Source organism: Sus scrofa, chromosome X, assembly GCF_000003025.6.
Source record: "Sus scrofa isolate TJ Tabasco breed Duroc chromosome X, Sscrofa11.1, whole genome shotgun sequence".
NCBI lineage: Eukaryota > Metazoa > Chordata > Mammalia > Artiodactyla > Suidae > Sus > Sus scrofa.
In genome coordinates, this window is record NC_010461.5 from 125,898,065 (window position 1) to 125,917,528 (window position 19,464).

The 19,464-nt window shown below is 36.6% G+C and overlaps 1 protein-coding gene across 2 annotated transcripts in view; it reads left to right on the forward strand.

Moving 5' to 3' along the window:
* VAMP7 (vesicle associated membrane protein 7) overlaps positions 1–19,168 on the forward strand; it is a 53,967-nt gene extending 34,799 nt beyond the window's left edge. The window contains exons 6-8 of one of the 2 annotated variants that reach the window (XM_021079480.1): positions 2,406–2,473; positions 13,483–13,575; positions 17,311–19,168. In XM_021079480.1, coding sequence (XP_020935139.1) covers positions 2,406–2,473; positions 13,483–13,575; positions 17,311–17,379 — 230 coding nt within the window. In that variant the 3' untranslated portion in view covers positions 17,380–19,168. 2 annotated transcript variants of the gene reach the window in all.

The window sequence follows — 19,464 nt, forward strand, 5'->3', positions numbered from 1 at the left end:
ACCTATTTTTGGTTTCATTGATTTTCTCTATTGGTTTTCTGATCTGTATTTTTTTTTCTGCTCTAATCTTTATTATCTACTTTCTTCTGTTAGCTTTGAATTTAGTTTGTTCTTATTTTTACAGTTTCTTAAGGTGGAAAGTTAGGTTACTAATTGGGTCTTTTGTCTCCACTTAGGCTATTGTGAAAAATCACCATAGACTGGGTGGCTTAAACAACAGAAATTTACTTTCTGACAGTTCTGGAGTATGCCTGCCTGCATGGTTGGGTTAGGGTTATGGTGGGAACTTTCTTCCCAGTTTGCAGATGGTGACTTTTCACCGTGTCCTCACATGGCTGGAAGTAAGACAGGGAGAGAGCTCTTTGGTGTCTCTTAGGGCACTAATGCCTTCATAAGCCTTCATGGCCTCATCTAAACCTAATAACCTCCCAAAGGCCTTATCTCCAAATAATGTCACATTTGGGATTAGGGCTACAAGTATACGAATTTGTGGGGACTCAATTCAGTGCATAACATTTTCCTTCTCTTTTATGTTGGTGTTTCTGCTCTAAATTTCCTGCTATGCACTCCTCACCCCATAAGTTTTCCTCCTGTTACTGATTTCTAATTTCATTCCATTGTTGAGTCCAACAGCTGAGCTCCTCCTCCCCAAGTAAGTGTCTAATTCTGTTATTTTTCCCATGTATGGACCACACTTTCATGTTTCTTTACATATCGTATTTTCTTCTTGAAATTGGACATTTTAGATAATATGTTGTAGAAACTCTGGGTACTGATTCCCAACCCCCAAGGTTTGTTGTCTACTCATTTATTTGTTTAGTGACTTGGCTAGACTTTTTCTTTGAAGTCTATTTCTCCTACAGTGTGGGGCCTCTAATGTCACTTCTCAGAGGAAACAGCCTTGGGCATGCACACAGTCATCCTGAAATGGCATAGCTCTCTTTGAGTGCTTCTTTTCCTGCTTTCCCTATTAAGCCTGCCTCTGTGGTATCTCACCCAGCTGTTAGCCTCTACTGATTGCAGGCTAATTGCTCTATTTTTATTTTTCTGACAGTTCCCCAGACATAAATTACTCTAGTCTGATCTAATTAGATTTGGGTTCTCTTGTCTTTGAAGCCAGTCTTAGGTATTTTTCTGACCTCAGAAGTGTTCTTCTTAGCTTTTTCTTCCCCAGGTGCTGTTAAAATTCTAACTCTGCCAAGGTTTAGCTTGTTATTCTCTTGAAACTGCCAGCTTCATTGTAATCACTTACCTCTAAAATCTCCATTGTTTTTGACAACACCCTTAGGCTTGAACTTCCCCGTACACTGTTCAAAATAAAATCTGTCTTCTTAGGAGAGCTCTTTGTTCTAATTCCTGCCTCTCCCCCTGGGAACAATCTATGAGCCACTGCTCTGGACCTGTGAATAGGGGCAGTGGACTGCTTCTCTTGGAGTGACACAGCTTTGCCAGTGTGGAGCCTCTGCTCTATGAGTTATATCAGAACAGGGGCACTCAGGCCTACCTGCTACCTGGGTAGACTTTCTGCCCTATGTATGAGGGATAGGTAGAGGAAGGGAACCTCACACCTCTCAGCCATGGCATGCTGGAATAGAGCTTCTACTTCGTGGACCTTGGGATGGGGTTAGGTAGGAGAAATGCTGATGACTTGCCCCTCCTGAGGAGAAATCATAGCCTTTGAATGGGACCTGGTGGGAAAGATAGCTCCTAAGCTTTACTTGCCAGAAGTAGAGCTTCCATCTCACTGAACTCCAGGATGGAGCAAGTCATGGCTCAGATGTTATAGATTCTCACTCTTCTTACTGAGGATTTATTGATTTTCTTGTATAAAGCATGCCCTTAGAACATTCAGTTTCCAAAGACTTCAAATGGTTGTTTTTGTTTGTTTTTATAATTTTTACCAGTTGATGGTGGTTTTGTTGGAGAGAGGGTCTGTGGAGCTCCTCACACTGCAATTCTAGAAATGTCTAACTCTCATTCATTTTGAAGGTTTTTTTTTATTTTACTCTCAGATTATAACCTTAATTTAGGGGCCTGCAAACTATAGCCCTTGGATCAAATCTGGCCTGTTTTTCTACATAAAGTTTCATTTTAACACAATCATGCCCACTCATGTATGTATTGTTTATGTCTGATAGAGTTGAATAATTGCAGCCAACATCATTTGGCCCACAAAACCTAAAATATTTAGTATCTGGTCCTATACAGAAAAAAAACTGCCAGCACCTATTTTAGTTGATAAACTTCACTAAAGTTTTTTATTACTTTAAGATATAAGTGCTTCTGTCGTAAATATGAGTTGTCAAGAATACCAGCCTTATAATTAAAATCATATTTGGCTTAAAGACAAAAGTAACAGATTTGTAATATAAACATGCTATTTTTTGTTTTTCCAACATTTTCAGATTTGGTAGCTCAGCGAGGTGAAAGATTGGAATTATTGATAGATAAAACAGAAAATCTCGTGGATTCGGTAAGTATGAGATATGATGATGTTTTTTAGGATATAAAGTATAAGAAACTGTGATTGATGGCTAATATAATAGAAAAATGTCTTAAATTCAGTATTTAGTAGGTATTTTTTCCTTCCTAACCTCCAGTATGTGATTAAATTGTGATGATGAGGATAACAATGAGGCATAGATAAAAAGCTACAACCTGTTAATAGCTATTAAAGAAGCTTTTATTTCGAAAACATTTTCAATATAAGGAAGCAATTTTTTTTAAAGCCGTGCAGTGATGCCTACGTAATTTAGCACTTCAGCTGCACATACCGGTCTGTTCTCTATACATTTTGTAAAACACCAAACAAAAGTGCATTCCCAGTAGGGAAGGAAGTGTCCCTGTAACCTACTTATGCTATAATTATGTGTGTCTCTGCATTTTCTTTTTATTGCTTTTTAGGGTCACACCCTTGGCATATGGAAATTCCCAGGCCAAGGGTTCAAATCAGAGCTACAGCTGCCCGCCTACACCACAGCCACAGCAGCGCAAGATCCAAGCCATGTCTGCAACCTACACCTCGGCTCATGGCAACGCCGGATCCCTGACACACTGAGCAAGGCTAGGGATCAAACCTGCATCCTCATGGATACTGGTCAGATTCATTTCCGCTGAGCCACAATGGGAACTCCCATCTCTGCATTTTTCCATCTGGTTAGTGGGTGAAAGTTTTGAGGGAGGATGATAGATACATGGTGAATAGAAGGAAGGCAGAAGTCTGTTACAATTTGGATCTACACAATTACAAATTTACAGAAAAAGTAGAAGTTTACAGCTTGAAATGGATCAATGAGTGATCAGGTTCATTCTTACTAAATTGTAGTGGTTAAGAGCACAAACTCTAGAGTCAGGGTGACTGGGATTGAATCCCATCTCTGCCACTAGTTGTGTGACCTTAGGCAAGTTACTTAACCTCTCTACGCCTCAGTCATCATCATCTGTAAAATGGAGATATATTTTCTTCATAGTGTTTGAGGGTTAAAGCACACAGTGCATACAAAGTCCCTAACAGTGTCTGATACATATTGAGAGCTATTTAAATGTTTATTCTTATATTAGTTTTACGGGGGCATCCAGTAGATCTTAGGAAGATCATAATAGTTTTTTCTATAAAGTACGTGGAAATTTGGAAGAAGGGTAGCACCATATAGGAAGTCAAAAGACTAGGTTTCTATAATGGCTGACTTTGTAAACCATTGCTTGGGAACAAAGAGGGAAAATAGGGTCTAATTCTAGTTCTGCTGACAATTTCTTTGGTACGTCCAGGCCATCTCTTAGTTATTCTTTTTTTTCCCCCAAATCATGTTTCTTTTATTTTTTTATTTTATTTTATTTTTTTTTATTTTCCCACTGTACAGCCAAGGGGATCAAGTTATCCTTACATGTATACATTACAATTACATTTTTTTTCCCACCCTTTGTTCTGTTGCAACATGAGTATCTAGACATAGTTCTCAATGCTACTCAGCAGGATCTCCTTGTAAATCTATTCTAAGTTGACTCTGATATCTTAGTTATTCTTAATCCCTAAAGATGACCCTATATAGACAGAGTGATCTGTGTTTGACCAGTACTAGTATAGTATGCACTTTCCAAATAGAAGTCTTAATTTTGTTGATTGTATGACCCAGAGTAACAAAGGTACTGCTGAGCTAACTACTAACCTCTTTTTAGGGAGGAATAACATAAATACAATAAAGTGCAGCAAGTGTACTATTTTTAATAAGTGTGCAGCTCAGTTATCTTTTACATATGTTTATGACCATGTAACTACCACCTAAATCAAGATATGAAACACTGTAATACTTCAGAAAGCTGCCTCCTGCCCCTTCCAGTTAGTAACCATTAACAGGGGTAATTTTTCTGACTTAATCACCCTAGATGTTTTTCCTGTTCTTAAAATGCATAAAACAATGGAATCTGTGTTACAGACTCTTTTGCATCTGGCCTCTTTCACTCACCATTATGCCTGTGAGATTCATCCACGTTGTTGAATGTAGTAATTATTTTTTATTGTTTTGTACTGCATATTCCATTTTGTAACCTATCTACTGCAATTTGTTTATCCATTCTCCTCTGTGGGGCTTTAATTCTGGGTTCTTTATTTTGTTCCATCGTTCTATTTGTCTGCCTTTATGCCAACATCACACTGTATTTAAAGCTGGAGCTTTATAGAATTCCCTAAGTCCTTCACTATGTTCTTCTCCAAGACTGTCTTCACCATTTTAGGTTCTTTACATTTCTATTTATGTTTCAGAATGAGCTTGTTATTTTCCGTCCTTAAAAAAAAAAAATCTTTGTGATTGCATTTAATCTATAGATCAATTTAGGGAGAATTGGTAATCTTGTCAGGATTGAGTCTTCCTGTCCCTAAACCTGGCAGCATTATCTCTTCTTTTGCATAGCGTTTCTTTAATTTTTCTCAACAGTGGGTTTTTGTTTTTGTTTTTTTGCTGTTTGCTGTATAGGTCTTGGACATATTTTGTGAAATTTACCTTTGAGAATTTCATGTTTTTGTGTTCTGTAAATTTTAAATTTCATTTTCTAATTTTTTATTCCTGATATATAGAAATGAAATTGATTTTTGTATATTGACCTTGTTTGTATCCTGCAACTTTGCAAAATTCACTTATTCTGCTAGCTTTTTTGTATATTGTTGCCTTTTATTTCTTTTCCTTGTCTTATTGCACTGGCTAGAACCTTCTCTACAATAGTGAAGACAAATTATGACAGTGGACATTCTTCCATGGAGCATATATTATGTGGAAGAATTCGTTATCTTTGGAATTATGTTGTTAGCTGTAGATTTTTTTATAGGCACCCTTTATCAAGTGGAAGAAGTTCCTTTTAATTCCTCATTTGAGATTTTTTTTATTCAAAAATTTTATCAAATATTTTTTTCTCTATCTATTGAGAAGATTGTATGTTTATTCTCCTTTAGTTAGTTAGTATGGCTAAACATAGCTTACTAAATTAACATTTATTTATGAAATTTAAACAAATCTTGCATTCCTGCAGGGTCATAATAGATTATGCTTTTTATATAATACCTTATTGGATCTGTTATTGATTTATTCAGGAATTTTGTATCTCTGCCCATGAGGGATATTGGTCTATAATTTATTTTTCCTTTTGTGCTTTTTTATCAGGGATTTGCTGACCCCATCAAACAAGTTGGGAAGTGTTATCTCTCTTTCTCCCTCTCTCTCCCTTCTCCAAAAGAGTTTAGGCACTATCGACATTATTTGTTCCTTAGCTGTTTGGAAGAATTCACCAGGGAAGCCATCTCAGCCTTGTGTCTTCTTGTGGGAAGGTTTTAAATCTACCATTTTACTTTTTATTTTCTATCTGTACTATCTGTTCTTTGTTCCCTTCACCCTCTTTTTCTGCCTTCTGTTCAATTAATGAATATTTTTTAAATTCCATTTTTATTGTTTTGTAACTTATCATAGTCTACTTTTAAGTGGGTATTATCCCACTTCACAAATAATACAAGAACCTTGTAATAGTATACCTCCAATTTAACCTTCCTGGACTTGATGCTAATTTTTTATACTTTTATTTTCACATAAAACTTTAAAATACATTGTAATTATTTTTGTGTTTTTCTTGGGGGGGGTGTCTTTTTAGGGCCACACCCTTGGCATATGGAGGTTCTCAGGCTAGGGGTCCAATCGGAGCTATAGCTGCCAGCCTATGCCATAGCCACAGCAATGCCAGATCTGAGCCATGTTTGTGATCTACACCACAGCTCACAGGAATGCCAGATTCCTAACCCCCTGAGCGAGGCCAGGGATGGAACCTGCATCCTCATGGATAATAGTTGGGTTCATTAAACTGCTGAGCCACGATGGGAACTCCTGTAATTATTTTTCTTTAAGCAGTTGATTATCTTTTAAAGAGATTTAAATAATGAGGAAAAAATCTTTTCTATTTATCCATGTAGTTAATATTTCTGGTAAGTCTCTTCATTTTTCTCTGTAGATCCAAATTTCCTTCTGGGGTAAGACATTTTCTTTCTGCATGTAAGACATCTTTTAACATTTCTTGGTTGGTACACCTGCTAGTAATGACTTTCAGTATTTGTATATCTGAAAAGTCTATTTTGCTTCGTTTTTAAAAAGATTGTTTTTTGGTTTCGTTTTTTTGTTTTTTTAGGGCCACACTCATGGCATATGGAAGTTCCCAGGCTAGGGGTCTAATCAGAGCTGTAGTTGCTGGCCTATACCACAGCCACAGCAATGCCAGATCTGTGCCGCGTCTGCGACCTACACCACAGCTCACAGCAACGCCAGACCCTTAACCCACTGAGCGAGGCCGGGATTGAACCCGCAACCTCATAGTCAGATTTGTTAACCACTGAGCCACAACAGGAGCTCCTCTTCATGTTTCTTTATTTAGCTTTGGGTTTGTTGAGCTGTGGGTTTGTAGTTTCCATCAAATTATGACAACAGCCATTATTTCTTCAAATATTTTTCTGTCCTTCTTTCCTTCTAGGACTCCAATTATGTGTACATTAAACCAGTTGACTCTGTTCATTTTTTTTCAGTCATTTTTCTTTGTGTTGCATTTACTTATCTCTTCTTCTGCAGTTTATAATCTATTAATCTCATTTGGTGTATTTTTCATCCCTATAAGTTTGATGGAACTTTTTTGTGTCTTTCATGTTGCTCCTTAACATTTGCATGCTTTCCTCTACCTTCCTGAATATATAAAGTATATTTGTTATTTAAATGTTTATTCTATTTACATGTAATATAAATATTGATAGTTGGGAATTAAGTAAGCTCTTTGGTGTTAATTTGCTCCATCCTCTTTGTTCCTCTTATTTTAAATTTTGTTTATTCAAATATTGTAAAAGTTGTTTCATCTATCATCTTGTTTTTTAACAGCTTTAATTATTCCTTTATTAATAAATGACAGACCATCCAGTTGACCCATTTCTTTTTTTTTTTTTTAATTTTTCCCACTGTACAGCATGGGGACCAAGTTACACATGCATGTATACACACTTTTTCCTCCCATTGTTGTGTTGCGATGTAAGTATCCTGACATAGTTCTCAGGATCTCACTGTAAATCCATTCCAAGAGTAATAGTTTGCATCTATTAACCCCAAGCTCCCAATCCCTCCCACTCCTCCCCACCCCCCGGCAGCCACAAGTCTATTCTCCAAGTCTATGATTTTCTTTTCGGTGGAACTATTCATTTGTGCTGTATATTAGATTCCAGTTATAAGTGATATCATATGGTATTTGTCTTTCTCTTTCTGACTGATATCACTCAGGATGAGAGTCTCTAGTTCCATCCATGTTGCTGCAAATGGCATTATGTCATTCTTTTTATGGCTGAGTAGTATTCCCTTGTGTATATATACCACATCTTCCTAATCCAATCATCTGTCGATGGACATTTGGGTTGTTTCCATGTCCTGGCTATTGTGAATAGTGCCGCAATGAACATGTAGGTACATATGTCTTTTTTAAGGAAAGTTTTGTCTGGATGTATGCCCAAGAGTGGGATTGCTGGGTCATATGGTAGTTCTATGTATAGATTTCTAAGGTACCTCCATACTGTTCTCCATAGTGGCTGTACCAGCTTATATTCCCACCAACAATGCAGGAGGGTTCCCTTTTCTCCACAACCCCTCCAGCACTTGTTATTTGTGGACTTATTAATGATGGCTGTTCTTACTGGTGTGAGGTGGTATCTCATGGTAGTTTTGATTTGCATCTCTCTTATAATCAGTGATATTGAGCATTTCTTCATGTGCCTGTTGGCCGTCTGTATATCTTCCTTGGAGAATGGTCTATTCAGGTCTTTTGCCTATTTTTCCATTGGGTGGTTGGCTTTTTGCTGTTGAGTTGTATAAGTTGTTTGTGTATCCTAGAGATTAAGCCCTTGTCCGTTGCATCGTTTGGAACTATTTTCTCCCATTCTGTAAGTTGTCTTTTTGTTTTCTTTTTGGTTTCCTTTGCTGTGCAAAAGCGTGTCAGTTTGATGAGGTCCCATGGGTTTATTTTTGCTCTTATTTCTGGTGCCTTGGGAGACTGAGCTGAGAAAATATTCATGATGTTGATGTCAGTGTTTTGCCTATGTTGTCTTCCAGGAGTTTGATGGTATCTTGTCTTATATTTAAGTCTTTCAGCCATTTTGAGTTTATTTTTGTGCATGATGTGAGGGTGTGTTCTAGTTTCATTGCTTTGCATGCAGCTGTTCAGGTTTCCCAGCAATGCTTGCTGAATAGACTTTCTTTTCCCCAATTTATGCCCTTGCCTCCTTTGTCAAAGATTAATTGACTGTAGGTGTCAGGGTTTATTTCTGGGTTCTCTATTCTGTTCCATTGGTCTGTCTGTGTGTTTTGATACCAGTACCACACTGTTTTGATGACTGTGGCTTTGTAATATTGCTTGAAGTCTGGGAGAGTTATGCCTCCTGCTTGGTTTTTGTTTCTTGGAATTGCTTTGGCAATTCTGGGTCTTTTGTGGTTCCATATAAATTTTTGGATTGTTTGTTCTAGTTCTGTGAAAAATGTCATGGGTAATTTGAAAGGGATTGCATTGACTCTGTAGATCGCTTTGGGTAGTATGGCCATTTTTATAATATTAATTTTTCCAATCCATGAACATGGAATATCTTTCCATTTCTTTACATCTTCTTTAATTTCCTTGATTAATGTTTTATAATTCTTGGCATATAAGTCCTTTACCTCCTTGGTCAGGTGTATTCCCAGGTATTTGATTTTTTGGGGTGCAATTTTAAAAGGTATTTTTGTATTCCTTTTTTAATATTTCATTGTTAGTATCCAGAAATGCGACTGACTTGTGAATGTTAATCTTATAGCCTGCTACTTTGCTGAATTTGTTAATCAGTTCGAGTAGTTTTGGGGTGGAGTCCTTAGGGTTTTCTATGTATAGTATCATGTTGTCTGCATACAGTGACAGTTTTATCTCTTCTCTTCCTATTTGGATGCCTTTTATTTCTTTCGTTTGTCTAATTGCTGTGGCTAGGACTTCCAAAACTATGTTGAATGGCAGTGGTGAGAGTGGGCATCCCTGTCTTGGTCCAGATTTGAGTGAGAAGGCTTTCAGTTTTTCCCCATTGAGTATTATATTTGCTGTGGATTTGTCATAAATGGCTTTGATTATCTTCAGGAATGTTCCCTCTATACTCACTTTGGTGAGAGTTTTTATCATAAGTGGATGTTGGACTTTGTCAAATGCCTTTTCTGCATCTATTGAGATGATCATGTGGTTTTTGACTTTTCTTTTGTTAATGTGGTGTATGACGTTGATTGATTTGCATATGTTGAACCATCCTTGTGAACCTAGGATGAATCCCACCTGGTCATGGTGTACGATCTTTTTGATACGTTGCTGGATTGGGTTGGCTAAAATTTTGTTGAGAATTTTTGCGTCTATATTCATCAAAGATATTGGCCAGTAGTTTTTTTTTTTTTTTTTTGGTGGTATCTTTGTCTGGTTTTGGAATTCAGTTGACCCATTTCAAGTATACAGTTCCATGGGTTTTGGCATATTACAGTATGATTTTCTAATTGTGAAATATACATAATAAATTTGACATTTTAACCATTTTTAATGTGTAATTCAGTGACATGATTGCATTCACAATGTTGTACAACCATCATCATCTGTGTCCAGAACTTTGTCATTATCCCAAGTAGAAAATCTATACCTATTAATAAGCTCCCATTCCCACTCTGCCCAGCCCCTGGTAACCTCTTACCTACTTTCTGTCTATGAATTTGCCTATTCTAGGTACCTGTAATTGGAATCCTACAATTGTTTGTCCATTTGTGTATGGCTTATTTCACTTAGCATTGTGTTTTCATGTATCAGAACTTAATTTATTTTTATGGGTGAGTAATATTCCATTGTATAGATATACCACATCTTATTTATCTGTTCATCTGTTAATGGACCCATGAGTTATTTCGATCTTTGGGCTATTGTGAATAATGCTGCTGTGAACATTGACATACAAGTATCTGTTCAGGTCCCTGTTTTTAGTTCCTTTGGATATATACCTAGGAGTAGAATTGCCGGGTCATATGGTAATCCTGTGTTTAGCTTCTTTGAGGGACTGTCATTTTTCCATGGCTGCTGCACCATCTTACATTCCCACCATCAATGTGCAAGGGTAACAGTTTTTCCATATTCTCACCAACACTTACTATTTTCCATGTTTTTATTATAGCCGTCCTGGTGGGTATGAAGTGGTATGTCATTGTGGTTTTGATTTGCATTTCCCTGATGACTAATGATATTTACCATCTTTTCATGTGTTTATTGGCCATTTGTGTATCTTCTTTGGAGAAATTGTTCAAGTCCTTTACCCATTTTTAGGGTATCACCAGCTGCTAATGAAACCATTTACATGGAGTGGAGTGGCCATCAGACTGGTCAGCTTGCCCTTGTCATTCTCATGGGGATTTTTAATATCATCTTCTTCGCTCTTTTCTACCTACACTTACCCCCACCCATCCCCAAGGGAAGCTTTGATAAAACATAGCAGTTATTCTTTATAGCTGAACTGGTTTTAAATAGGTGAATTATCAATGTTCAAATATTGACCTGAGGACTGTGGAGGAATGTCCACTCCAACCTATTAAATCACACAATTATATTTAGGTTTATTAAGTTTCATTGCTAACTACTTTTTCTTATATTACCTTCCTTCTTCTTGGATTCTTTATTGTGACTTTGTGAGTAATTGAAAAGAGTTAAGGCAGCTGAGAAGTTCATCAGCTATATACAGTTTAGAGGGCACAGTCCCCAAGCTGCCCTCAATTCTCACACCAAATTCAAGTTTGTTCCCCAAACCTCCCTCAGGTTTGATAATTCACTGGAAGGACTCACAAAACTCCATGAAAGCTACTATACTTACAGTTATGTTTTTTTTACAGGCAAAGGTTACAGATTAAGCTCAGCCAAGGAAAGGAGTACATAAGGTGGAGTTTGAAGAAGTATCAGACCCAGAGCTTCTATTATTCTCTCCACATGGAGTCAGGACACTTTATTCTCCCAGCATAATGTGTGATGAGAGTTCAATAAAAAATTAATCTGTCAGAGTTCCAGTCGTGGTGCAGCGGAAACGAATCCGACTAGGAACCATGAGGTTGCGGGTTTGATCCCTGGCCTCGCTCAGTGGGTTAACGATCCGGCATTGCCATGATCTGTGGTGTAGGTCACAGACGTGGCTCTGATCCGGCATTGCTATGGCTGTGGTGCAGGCCAGCAGCTACAGCTCTGATTAGACCCCTAGCCTGGGAACCTCCATATGCTGCAGGTGTAGCCCTCAAAAGACAAATGACAAAACAAAAAAAATTAATCTGTCAATCTAAGAAAGAAATGAATAATGTTACTGAGCCAAATTTGAGGATTATAATCAGGAAAGAGTATCTTAGAAAGGTCTAAGAACTGTTCTGCCTGTTAAAAGTCCAGGAACAGTTATATGTGTTTTGAGATAAGAGACTGCATGTTAAATGACATATTATTAACAATTTGCACAATCCAGATATATATGTCATCATGGCCCCTTAGAAGATCAAGAAGGGCTATTATCTTTAAGGAGTTATATCATAGATGCGAAGAGAAAGTTGCTCTTTATGTTGAGCAGGTATTTTCACTGATGGGGAAGATTAGGTCCATGCATAATGTAGGTACACAATGCACAGTGTGGGGAGAGAGGAGGCCAAAAGACAAATAATTTTTACATTTAACTTTTTGTCTTTCCATAAAATATGAATTTTATTCTACAATATACACAGAGTATTGTACAACAGGGAAGCTTGCCCAAGCTTCACTGTTTAGTCATTTTTTTAAATTGAAGTATAGTTGATTTATAATGTTTAGTTTCTGTTACACAGCAGAATGATACAGTTACATATATATATTCTTTTTTCATATTCTTTGCCATTATGGTTTATCATAGGATATTGAATATAGTTCCCTGTACTATACAGTAGGACCTCGTTAGCATTTTTCAGTTTTCGAGATTTCATTACATAAGCATGGCTGACTTGATTGCCCACTTGCTTAATCTCACTCTCCAGTCTCTAGCAACTCTAGGTATGACTCAGAATCTCTATCCTAAATCATATAGTTGGTTTTTCTGGAGTGACTAGTCCCTGCACTAAATCACATTGTTACTATTTGGATAGCCCATGGCCTCCAGGCAAGAAAAGGTTACCTTCTGGGAGTTGAAAGCAAATGTCAGACCCCTTTGGGGACAAAGTTAAGTTCTTTACCATACAGCACAGTTGGTAGGCATTCGGTTTGTTTCGTTTTGAGATGAGACAAATAGTACAGTTAGAAACATTTTTGTATATGTCTTTAGGTGAACTCATGCAAATATCTCTGTTGGGTATATATCTAGGAATGGAAATGCAGGGCTATTAGGGATTTTTTTGTTTGTTTGTTTTAAACTGATTTTGTCCTGGAGGGAATGGTTCAGTAGATATTGAGAAATTGATGTTGCAAAAGAAAATGAGTAACTGAAGGAGTGAAGTTCTTTGGGTTTGGGCCCTCATACTAGTAAATATATATCTTCTTATGGAAAATGAACACGTCCATGTGGTTCAAAATCCCAGGGTCCTACTGGGCAGGATGGGCAAATGTGTTTGCAGCCAATTGGCTCGTAAAGAGCCTTTCTTATTGGAACCATAGAGAGGAAAACATTTTCCACTAGCAGGAAGAACTACTGAACAGTGCTCAACATCATGTGCATTGCTATGGTGGAGAAGAAAAGGGAAAGAAATCTTTCCATTGGGCTCATACTGCTTACTGTATACATAGCAGAGTCCTGCTTGGGGAACTAGTGACCAGTCTCTACCTGAGAAGAGAGGGAAGGAGTAAAGAACATTGGAGCAGATTTAATGAAAGTAAAAGTTTTGCATGTATTATTGCAAATTAATCATGTAGTCAATACCAGAGATCAAACAATTCATGTTTTTTTCCTAGTCTGTCACCTTCAAAACAACCAGCAGAAATCTCGCCCGAGCCATGTGTATGAAGAATCTCAAGCTCACAATCATCATCATCATCATATCAGTTGTAAGTTTTTGTTCTTTTAGTGTATGATTTATATTTCAGTCTCTAATAAATTAGGTGCTGAAATTCTTTCTCAGTGATTAGCACTCTGAGTGAGCTACATATAACTTTTAATGGTGAAACATATGACCAGGCATTGGCTTTCCTATGAAGTTACTATGACATATTATCTCTACTTAAATAAACCAAGTCTCCCTGTTGAGAATTCTTTTATGTAAGCAGTCGTTCAAGGCATTCCAAATATTCCTGGTTAATCAATGGTTTTCTCACTACTGAAATGAGATTTGTTTAAAATTACATTTTCTAATTGAGCACTCATTTTCTAATTATATTCCTAATTTTTAGCTAATTCTCTTTTGTATTTCTGTGTTTCTGTTTTTTCTAATCTGTTTTGTTTCTTGCAACCTTGCATAACTTTTATTAGTTGTAACAGTTTGTCAGTTGATTCTTCTGTGTGCTATAGATCAGTAGTCAGCAAACATTCTGTGAAGTCCAAATAGTAAATATTTTAGGCTTTGCAGGTCACATACAGTCTCTGTCACATATTTTTTAAACAACCCTTGAAAAATATCAAAACCATTCTTAGCTCACAGTCCATGGCTATAGTTCACTGACTCCGGCTATAGGTAAATTATGATCCTAGCAGTGTTGAATAATTGTGGTATCAGTGGGAATCTTTATTTGGTTCCTGGTTTCAATTGGAATGCTTCCAATATTTCATTTAAACTTTTATTGTGAAGTTAAAGAACCTTTTATTTTCTATATTACTAAAAGTTTTTATCAGGAATAGGCATTTCACTTTAAGGAATTATATTTTGCTACCCAATGAATTGATAATATAACTATTTACATTTAATATTAATATATTGAATGATATCAATAAAAGCATAAACAATTATTCTTTTATTTCTGAGATAAATACTGAGGTCATTATATAGTATTCTTTTAATAGATGGTGAGTTCAGTTTTCTATTATTTAGTAGTTCTCTTGTCTTTAACTATAAAGCAGTCTATGCTGCTCTTCTTTTGGAATCCCAATATAAACATATATTGGACCTCTTTGAGTATCCTGCTTGTCTGGTAACCTTTTTAATATGTTTAAACTCCTCTTTTGTATCATATTCTGAGCGAATCATTCAGCTAACTCTTCCAACTCTGTTCATTCTGCTATCCAATTCTTCTTTTTAAACATCAATCTTAAAATGTTTAAAATGTTTTTTATAGCCATGTTTTAAATTTCTAAGAACTCCTATTATTCTTATTTTAACATTTTTTTCATGGAACTTGTTAACAGATGTACTCTCTCCTTGAATTTCTCTGGATATATAGGGAATTAGTTTACCCAATGCCAAGAGCTGGCTAGGCAAGTCCAAAATCCTCAGGGCAAGCCGTCAGGAAGGGCTGGCTGGACCTGTGGAGCAAGAGCAAAGTTGTATTCACAGGCAGAATTTCTTCTTCATCAAGGAACCTTGGTTCCACTTTTAAGGCCTTTTAATTGATTGAATCAGTCTCATTATTATGTAGGATAATCTCCCTTACTTAAAGTCAGCTGACTGATCATGTGCTTTAATCACATCTTCAAATTACAGCAACACTTAGATTAGCATTTGATTATATTACAGCACACTGTAGCCTCCCCAAGTTGACACACAAAAGTGACCCTGACAGTACTATAGTTATGTTTATATGTGATGGGTATTTTTTAAAATTTATTTCTAATGTGGTAAATGTTGATAATTATAACCCCCCCCCAAAAAAAAGAAGAGCTCTTTGGGCTCCACACTAATTTTTAAGAATGTAAAGAAGTCCTAAACCAAAAGTTTGACAGTTGCTAAGGAGTAGGGGAAGAATGCCCTACTTTGGGGGTAGTTTGTGTCTAGGCAAAGCAGCCTTTCCTCCTCTTCCTCTTGTCATTTACAGAGGCCCAAAGTTAACTCCAAGCAGATATGTCTGACTCATCTCCACTTCTTCTCGACCCCTAATAAAGGTCCTCCATCTTAGACAGCTGGACCTACCTTACAGAGAAGGGCATCCATAGATCTTTTAATGTTATACTAGAAATAGTGTCATGGCATTGAATGTCTCCTTGCTTGAGGTCCTCAGGTGTCACATTCTAAGCTTTTTAGCTTAGGTTCTTCCTCCTTCTTTGGGAATTTAGATTGATTTATTAAGCTGGATTATTGTTAAATTCAGATTATATTTATTGATTGCTTATTGCATGCAGAGCGCTTTGCTAGCTCTGCTAAAAAATATTATGACCTGATGTTGTACTTCAGTTTTTAAAATCCTTATATTTTAGCTGTGGCAAATAATCTACTTTATATCAAATTGGAATATGTTTGTGTATGAATATGATATGAGTAGTTTAGCCTATTCATTAATAACTATAATTTTCTGTAACCCTCACCCCCAACATTTACAGGGAAGTAAGGAAAAACACTGCTAACTTTCGGGAGGGGGCATGAATTCATTATGTTTTTTTTTTTTTTTTGTCTTTTGTCTTTTTGTTGTTGTTGTTGTTGTTGTTGTTGTTGTTGTTATTGTTGCTATTTCTTGGGCCGCTCCCGCGGCATATGGAGGTTCCCAGGCTAGGGGTTGAATCGGAGCTGTAGCCACCGGCCTACGCCAGAGCCACAGCAACGCGGGATCCGAGCCGCGTCTGCAACCTACACCACAGCTCACGGCAACGCCGGATCCTTAACCCACTGAGCAAGGCCAGGGACCGAACCCGCAACCTCATGGTTCCTAGTTGGATTCGTTAACCACTGCGCCACGACGGGAACTCCTGTTTTTTTTTTTTTTCTAAGCATGTGAGTAATGAAGTCAGTCACTTAAAGGTCTTAAAAGTTGTAATTAATTAATTAATTAATTTATTTATTTATTTTGTCTTTTTGCCTTTTCCAGGGCCGCTTCCACGGCATATGGAGATTCCCAGGCTAGGGGTCTAATCGGAGCCGTAGCCACTGGCCTACACCAGAGCCACAGCAACGCGAGGTCCGAGCCGTGTCTGCAACCTACACCACAGCTCATGGCAAAAGCTGTAATTTAAAAGCAAAACAAAACGACTGATTTAATATAGTGAACCTGATATTTACAGTAAATCTATTTTTGCAATGTAGTAATATGAACAAGCATATACCATTAAAAAATGTCATAATTTAAAATACAATACCACAATTAAAAAGCTAATACATCTTTAATAGGACTAGCATTTTTGTTGGGTCAGTTATGATTGGGTAATTATAATTATTGTGTCATTATACACTGAAAGGTTCATTGCAACATTCTTGCTCATAGGTGATACAGATGTAGAGTCTACTCATGCTTTTTAATATTTTTAATCATCCTAATAAGGAAAAATTAATCCATGTGCAAAACCCAAAAATGTACTTAATTATAAAATCATACTTCAAGGGAGTTATGTTAATTTGTGATCCTTATAACAATGATATATCAGTAAGAGTTGCTTATATAGTTCAATTCTGCCTGCTTCCCAGTGAAGAGAAACAACCCCACTCCTTTCTTTCTCAATAAAGAAAATATAGTGGAATTCAAGTGGGTGTGAGTTATATGAGAAAAGAGCATTATAATTCAATCTATCTTTTAAAATACTTGATTATTATATTATTACATAACTGCTGCTCTAATGAAACCAATATTTATTAATAGGTCTTTATATAATATTTAGGAGCCTACGATAGATTCAAGAAAATAAAATTGCCTTCCCCCTCCTTCCAGGTATTCATCTATATTATTGTGTCACCTCTCTGTGGTGGATTTACATGGCCCAGCTGTGTGAAGAAATAAAAAAGTTATTAACCAAGGATATGAGAGAACAAGGAGTTAAAAGCAATCTGTGTGATTCAAGCCTTTTAATACTGACAGATGGTGTCTGCCAGTCTCTTCAACCCTCTTCTTTCTCTTTTTTAAGTCTTGTTCTATGCCTCCAGATTTATCTTTGTCCTACCAACCATTTTATTCCAGATTGAACTATTGCAGCAGTAGCCTTAAAAAGGCATTTTGTTTCTTTGGTTTATTAACTAATGTCATCTACTTACAGAAACCTTTTTGTCGGTAATTGCACAAAGCAAGGTGGAAACCACTTGTCTTATGAGCTGTCTACTAAAGTTATGCATGACCTTTGTGCAAACGAAAGTTCAAGAGACAGGATTGCTAACATCTCATCTTAATATCTTTTGATTTTGAAGGGTTTTAGGTGCTTGAAAACAATATACATGGAGAATTGTTATTATTTGGGGAATTGTAAATAAATTGTTGGTGCTGCTTGTTTCTAGGAGCCCAAGCAGGTAAAGTATTAAACATTTTATCTCAGCCAGATGGGGAACATTTTGCTAGCCTGTTAGAAGCACACAGAAATTATTCTTGTCTGCCTATTATTCACTTGTAGGAAGAAACTTTTGATCATTTTCAAACCTTACAGAGCTTGATATCCTCTATTTTCCCATTGCAGTTGATTTAAGAAGAGGGTGGTTTAAATGTTATGAAGGTTGTGGATTTTTATATATTCCTTTTCCTTTGGTGGATATTTAAGGCAATTGTATAGATAATAGAATGGGTAGTGGAGGGAGTAGGGAGGCATATTCCTGTGGCTCACCAAAGAAAAAGAAGAGAACCACAGTGGATGTGCTAGCATTTTAGCTGTATGAAGGGAAATAGTGTGGGAAATTTTTCCCAGCCTGGGAAAAGCCCAAACTGAATATAGTCAACAGTCAACTCCAGGGTTTGGGTTTGACTGGTGTTGAATGAAATAGTTCAAGCATCCTTTCTGGTTTAATAAGTTCTTTAAACTGCCTAGTTTTGACGAATTCTTTTGTGAAACTTGAGAGTAGACAGTATGGTAATAGAAACAATACAAGACAGATTTGCTAACATCCATGTAACTGCAGTGTGACAAAAAACTGAAGTGTAAGCATACTGCTTTGGCTACTCTGGCATCTGTTAGCTAGTGTGTACCTTTGGTGTGTATCTGAAAGGACAACATTTGCTGCCCTAGATCTAATTGCAGTCATTTATCAATAAATGCCAGTAAATGGAAATTATATTACATTTGACTATTTTCCCAATGAAAGAAAAAATTGGTCTATAAAACCTAACCACCTATTTAGCCTAGTAATGTGCCTTGAATATATGTGTCTCACAGAATCTGGCTCCTGCTATCTGTTCTTCCTTCTAAACCTTTTGATTCATGCTGATTCGTTTATTTGACATATATTTTTGACCCATCAGAACTCTTTTCCTGGTGATCATGCGGAGTGTAAATGTTTTTTCATTCTTCTTCATCAACACTAATGCCTTTTAATTATATCAGCACTTCCTATTGGTGTTTACATTTGTTCCATGAAAACATTTGGCATTCCTGAATAATAATTTCCAAATGTTGTTAATCCAAAGAAAAAGACTTAAAGCTTATTTCCCTTTCTTATACACACCTGAATAAAAATGATGTGCATGTTTTAGGGATAAATTACTAAACACCCCCTTGGTCTATTTATGTATAAGAATGCTTTTAAAGCACATATCTTGTTTTAAATGATGCACAAACTGAAGGCATTAATAAAATGTAAGAGTAATATGAGTTGCTTGTTTTAGAATTTCTTCTTAGAATCTAATTTGTTCTGATGATATTTTGCCATAGTTTACAGAACAAAAATATTTTACTTATGCTGAAAATATATTTAAAAGTGTGGCCTGGAGCCTTTTAGTAAAGAGCTCAGGTATATAAAATTTCTTCAAAACCAAAAGACACAATAGAAGTTTAAAAATATGTAGGCTATACTGAAAACAATGAAAGATCCTGAAATGACCACACAGCCTCTACAGTCATCATCCTGAAACCATGGTTGAGACAGAACAGAAAAAGAACCCCAGGGA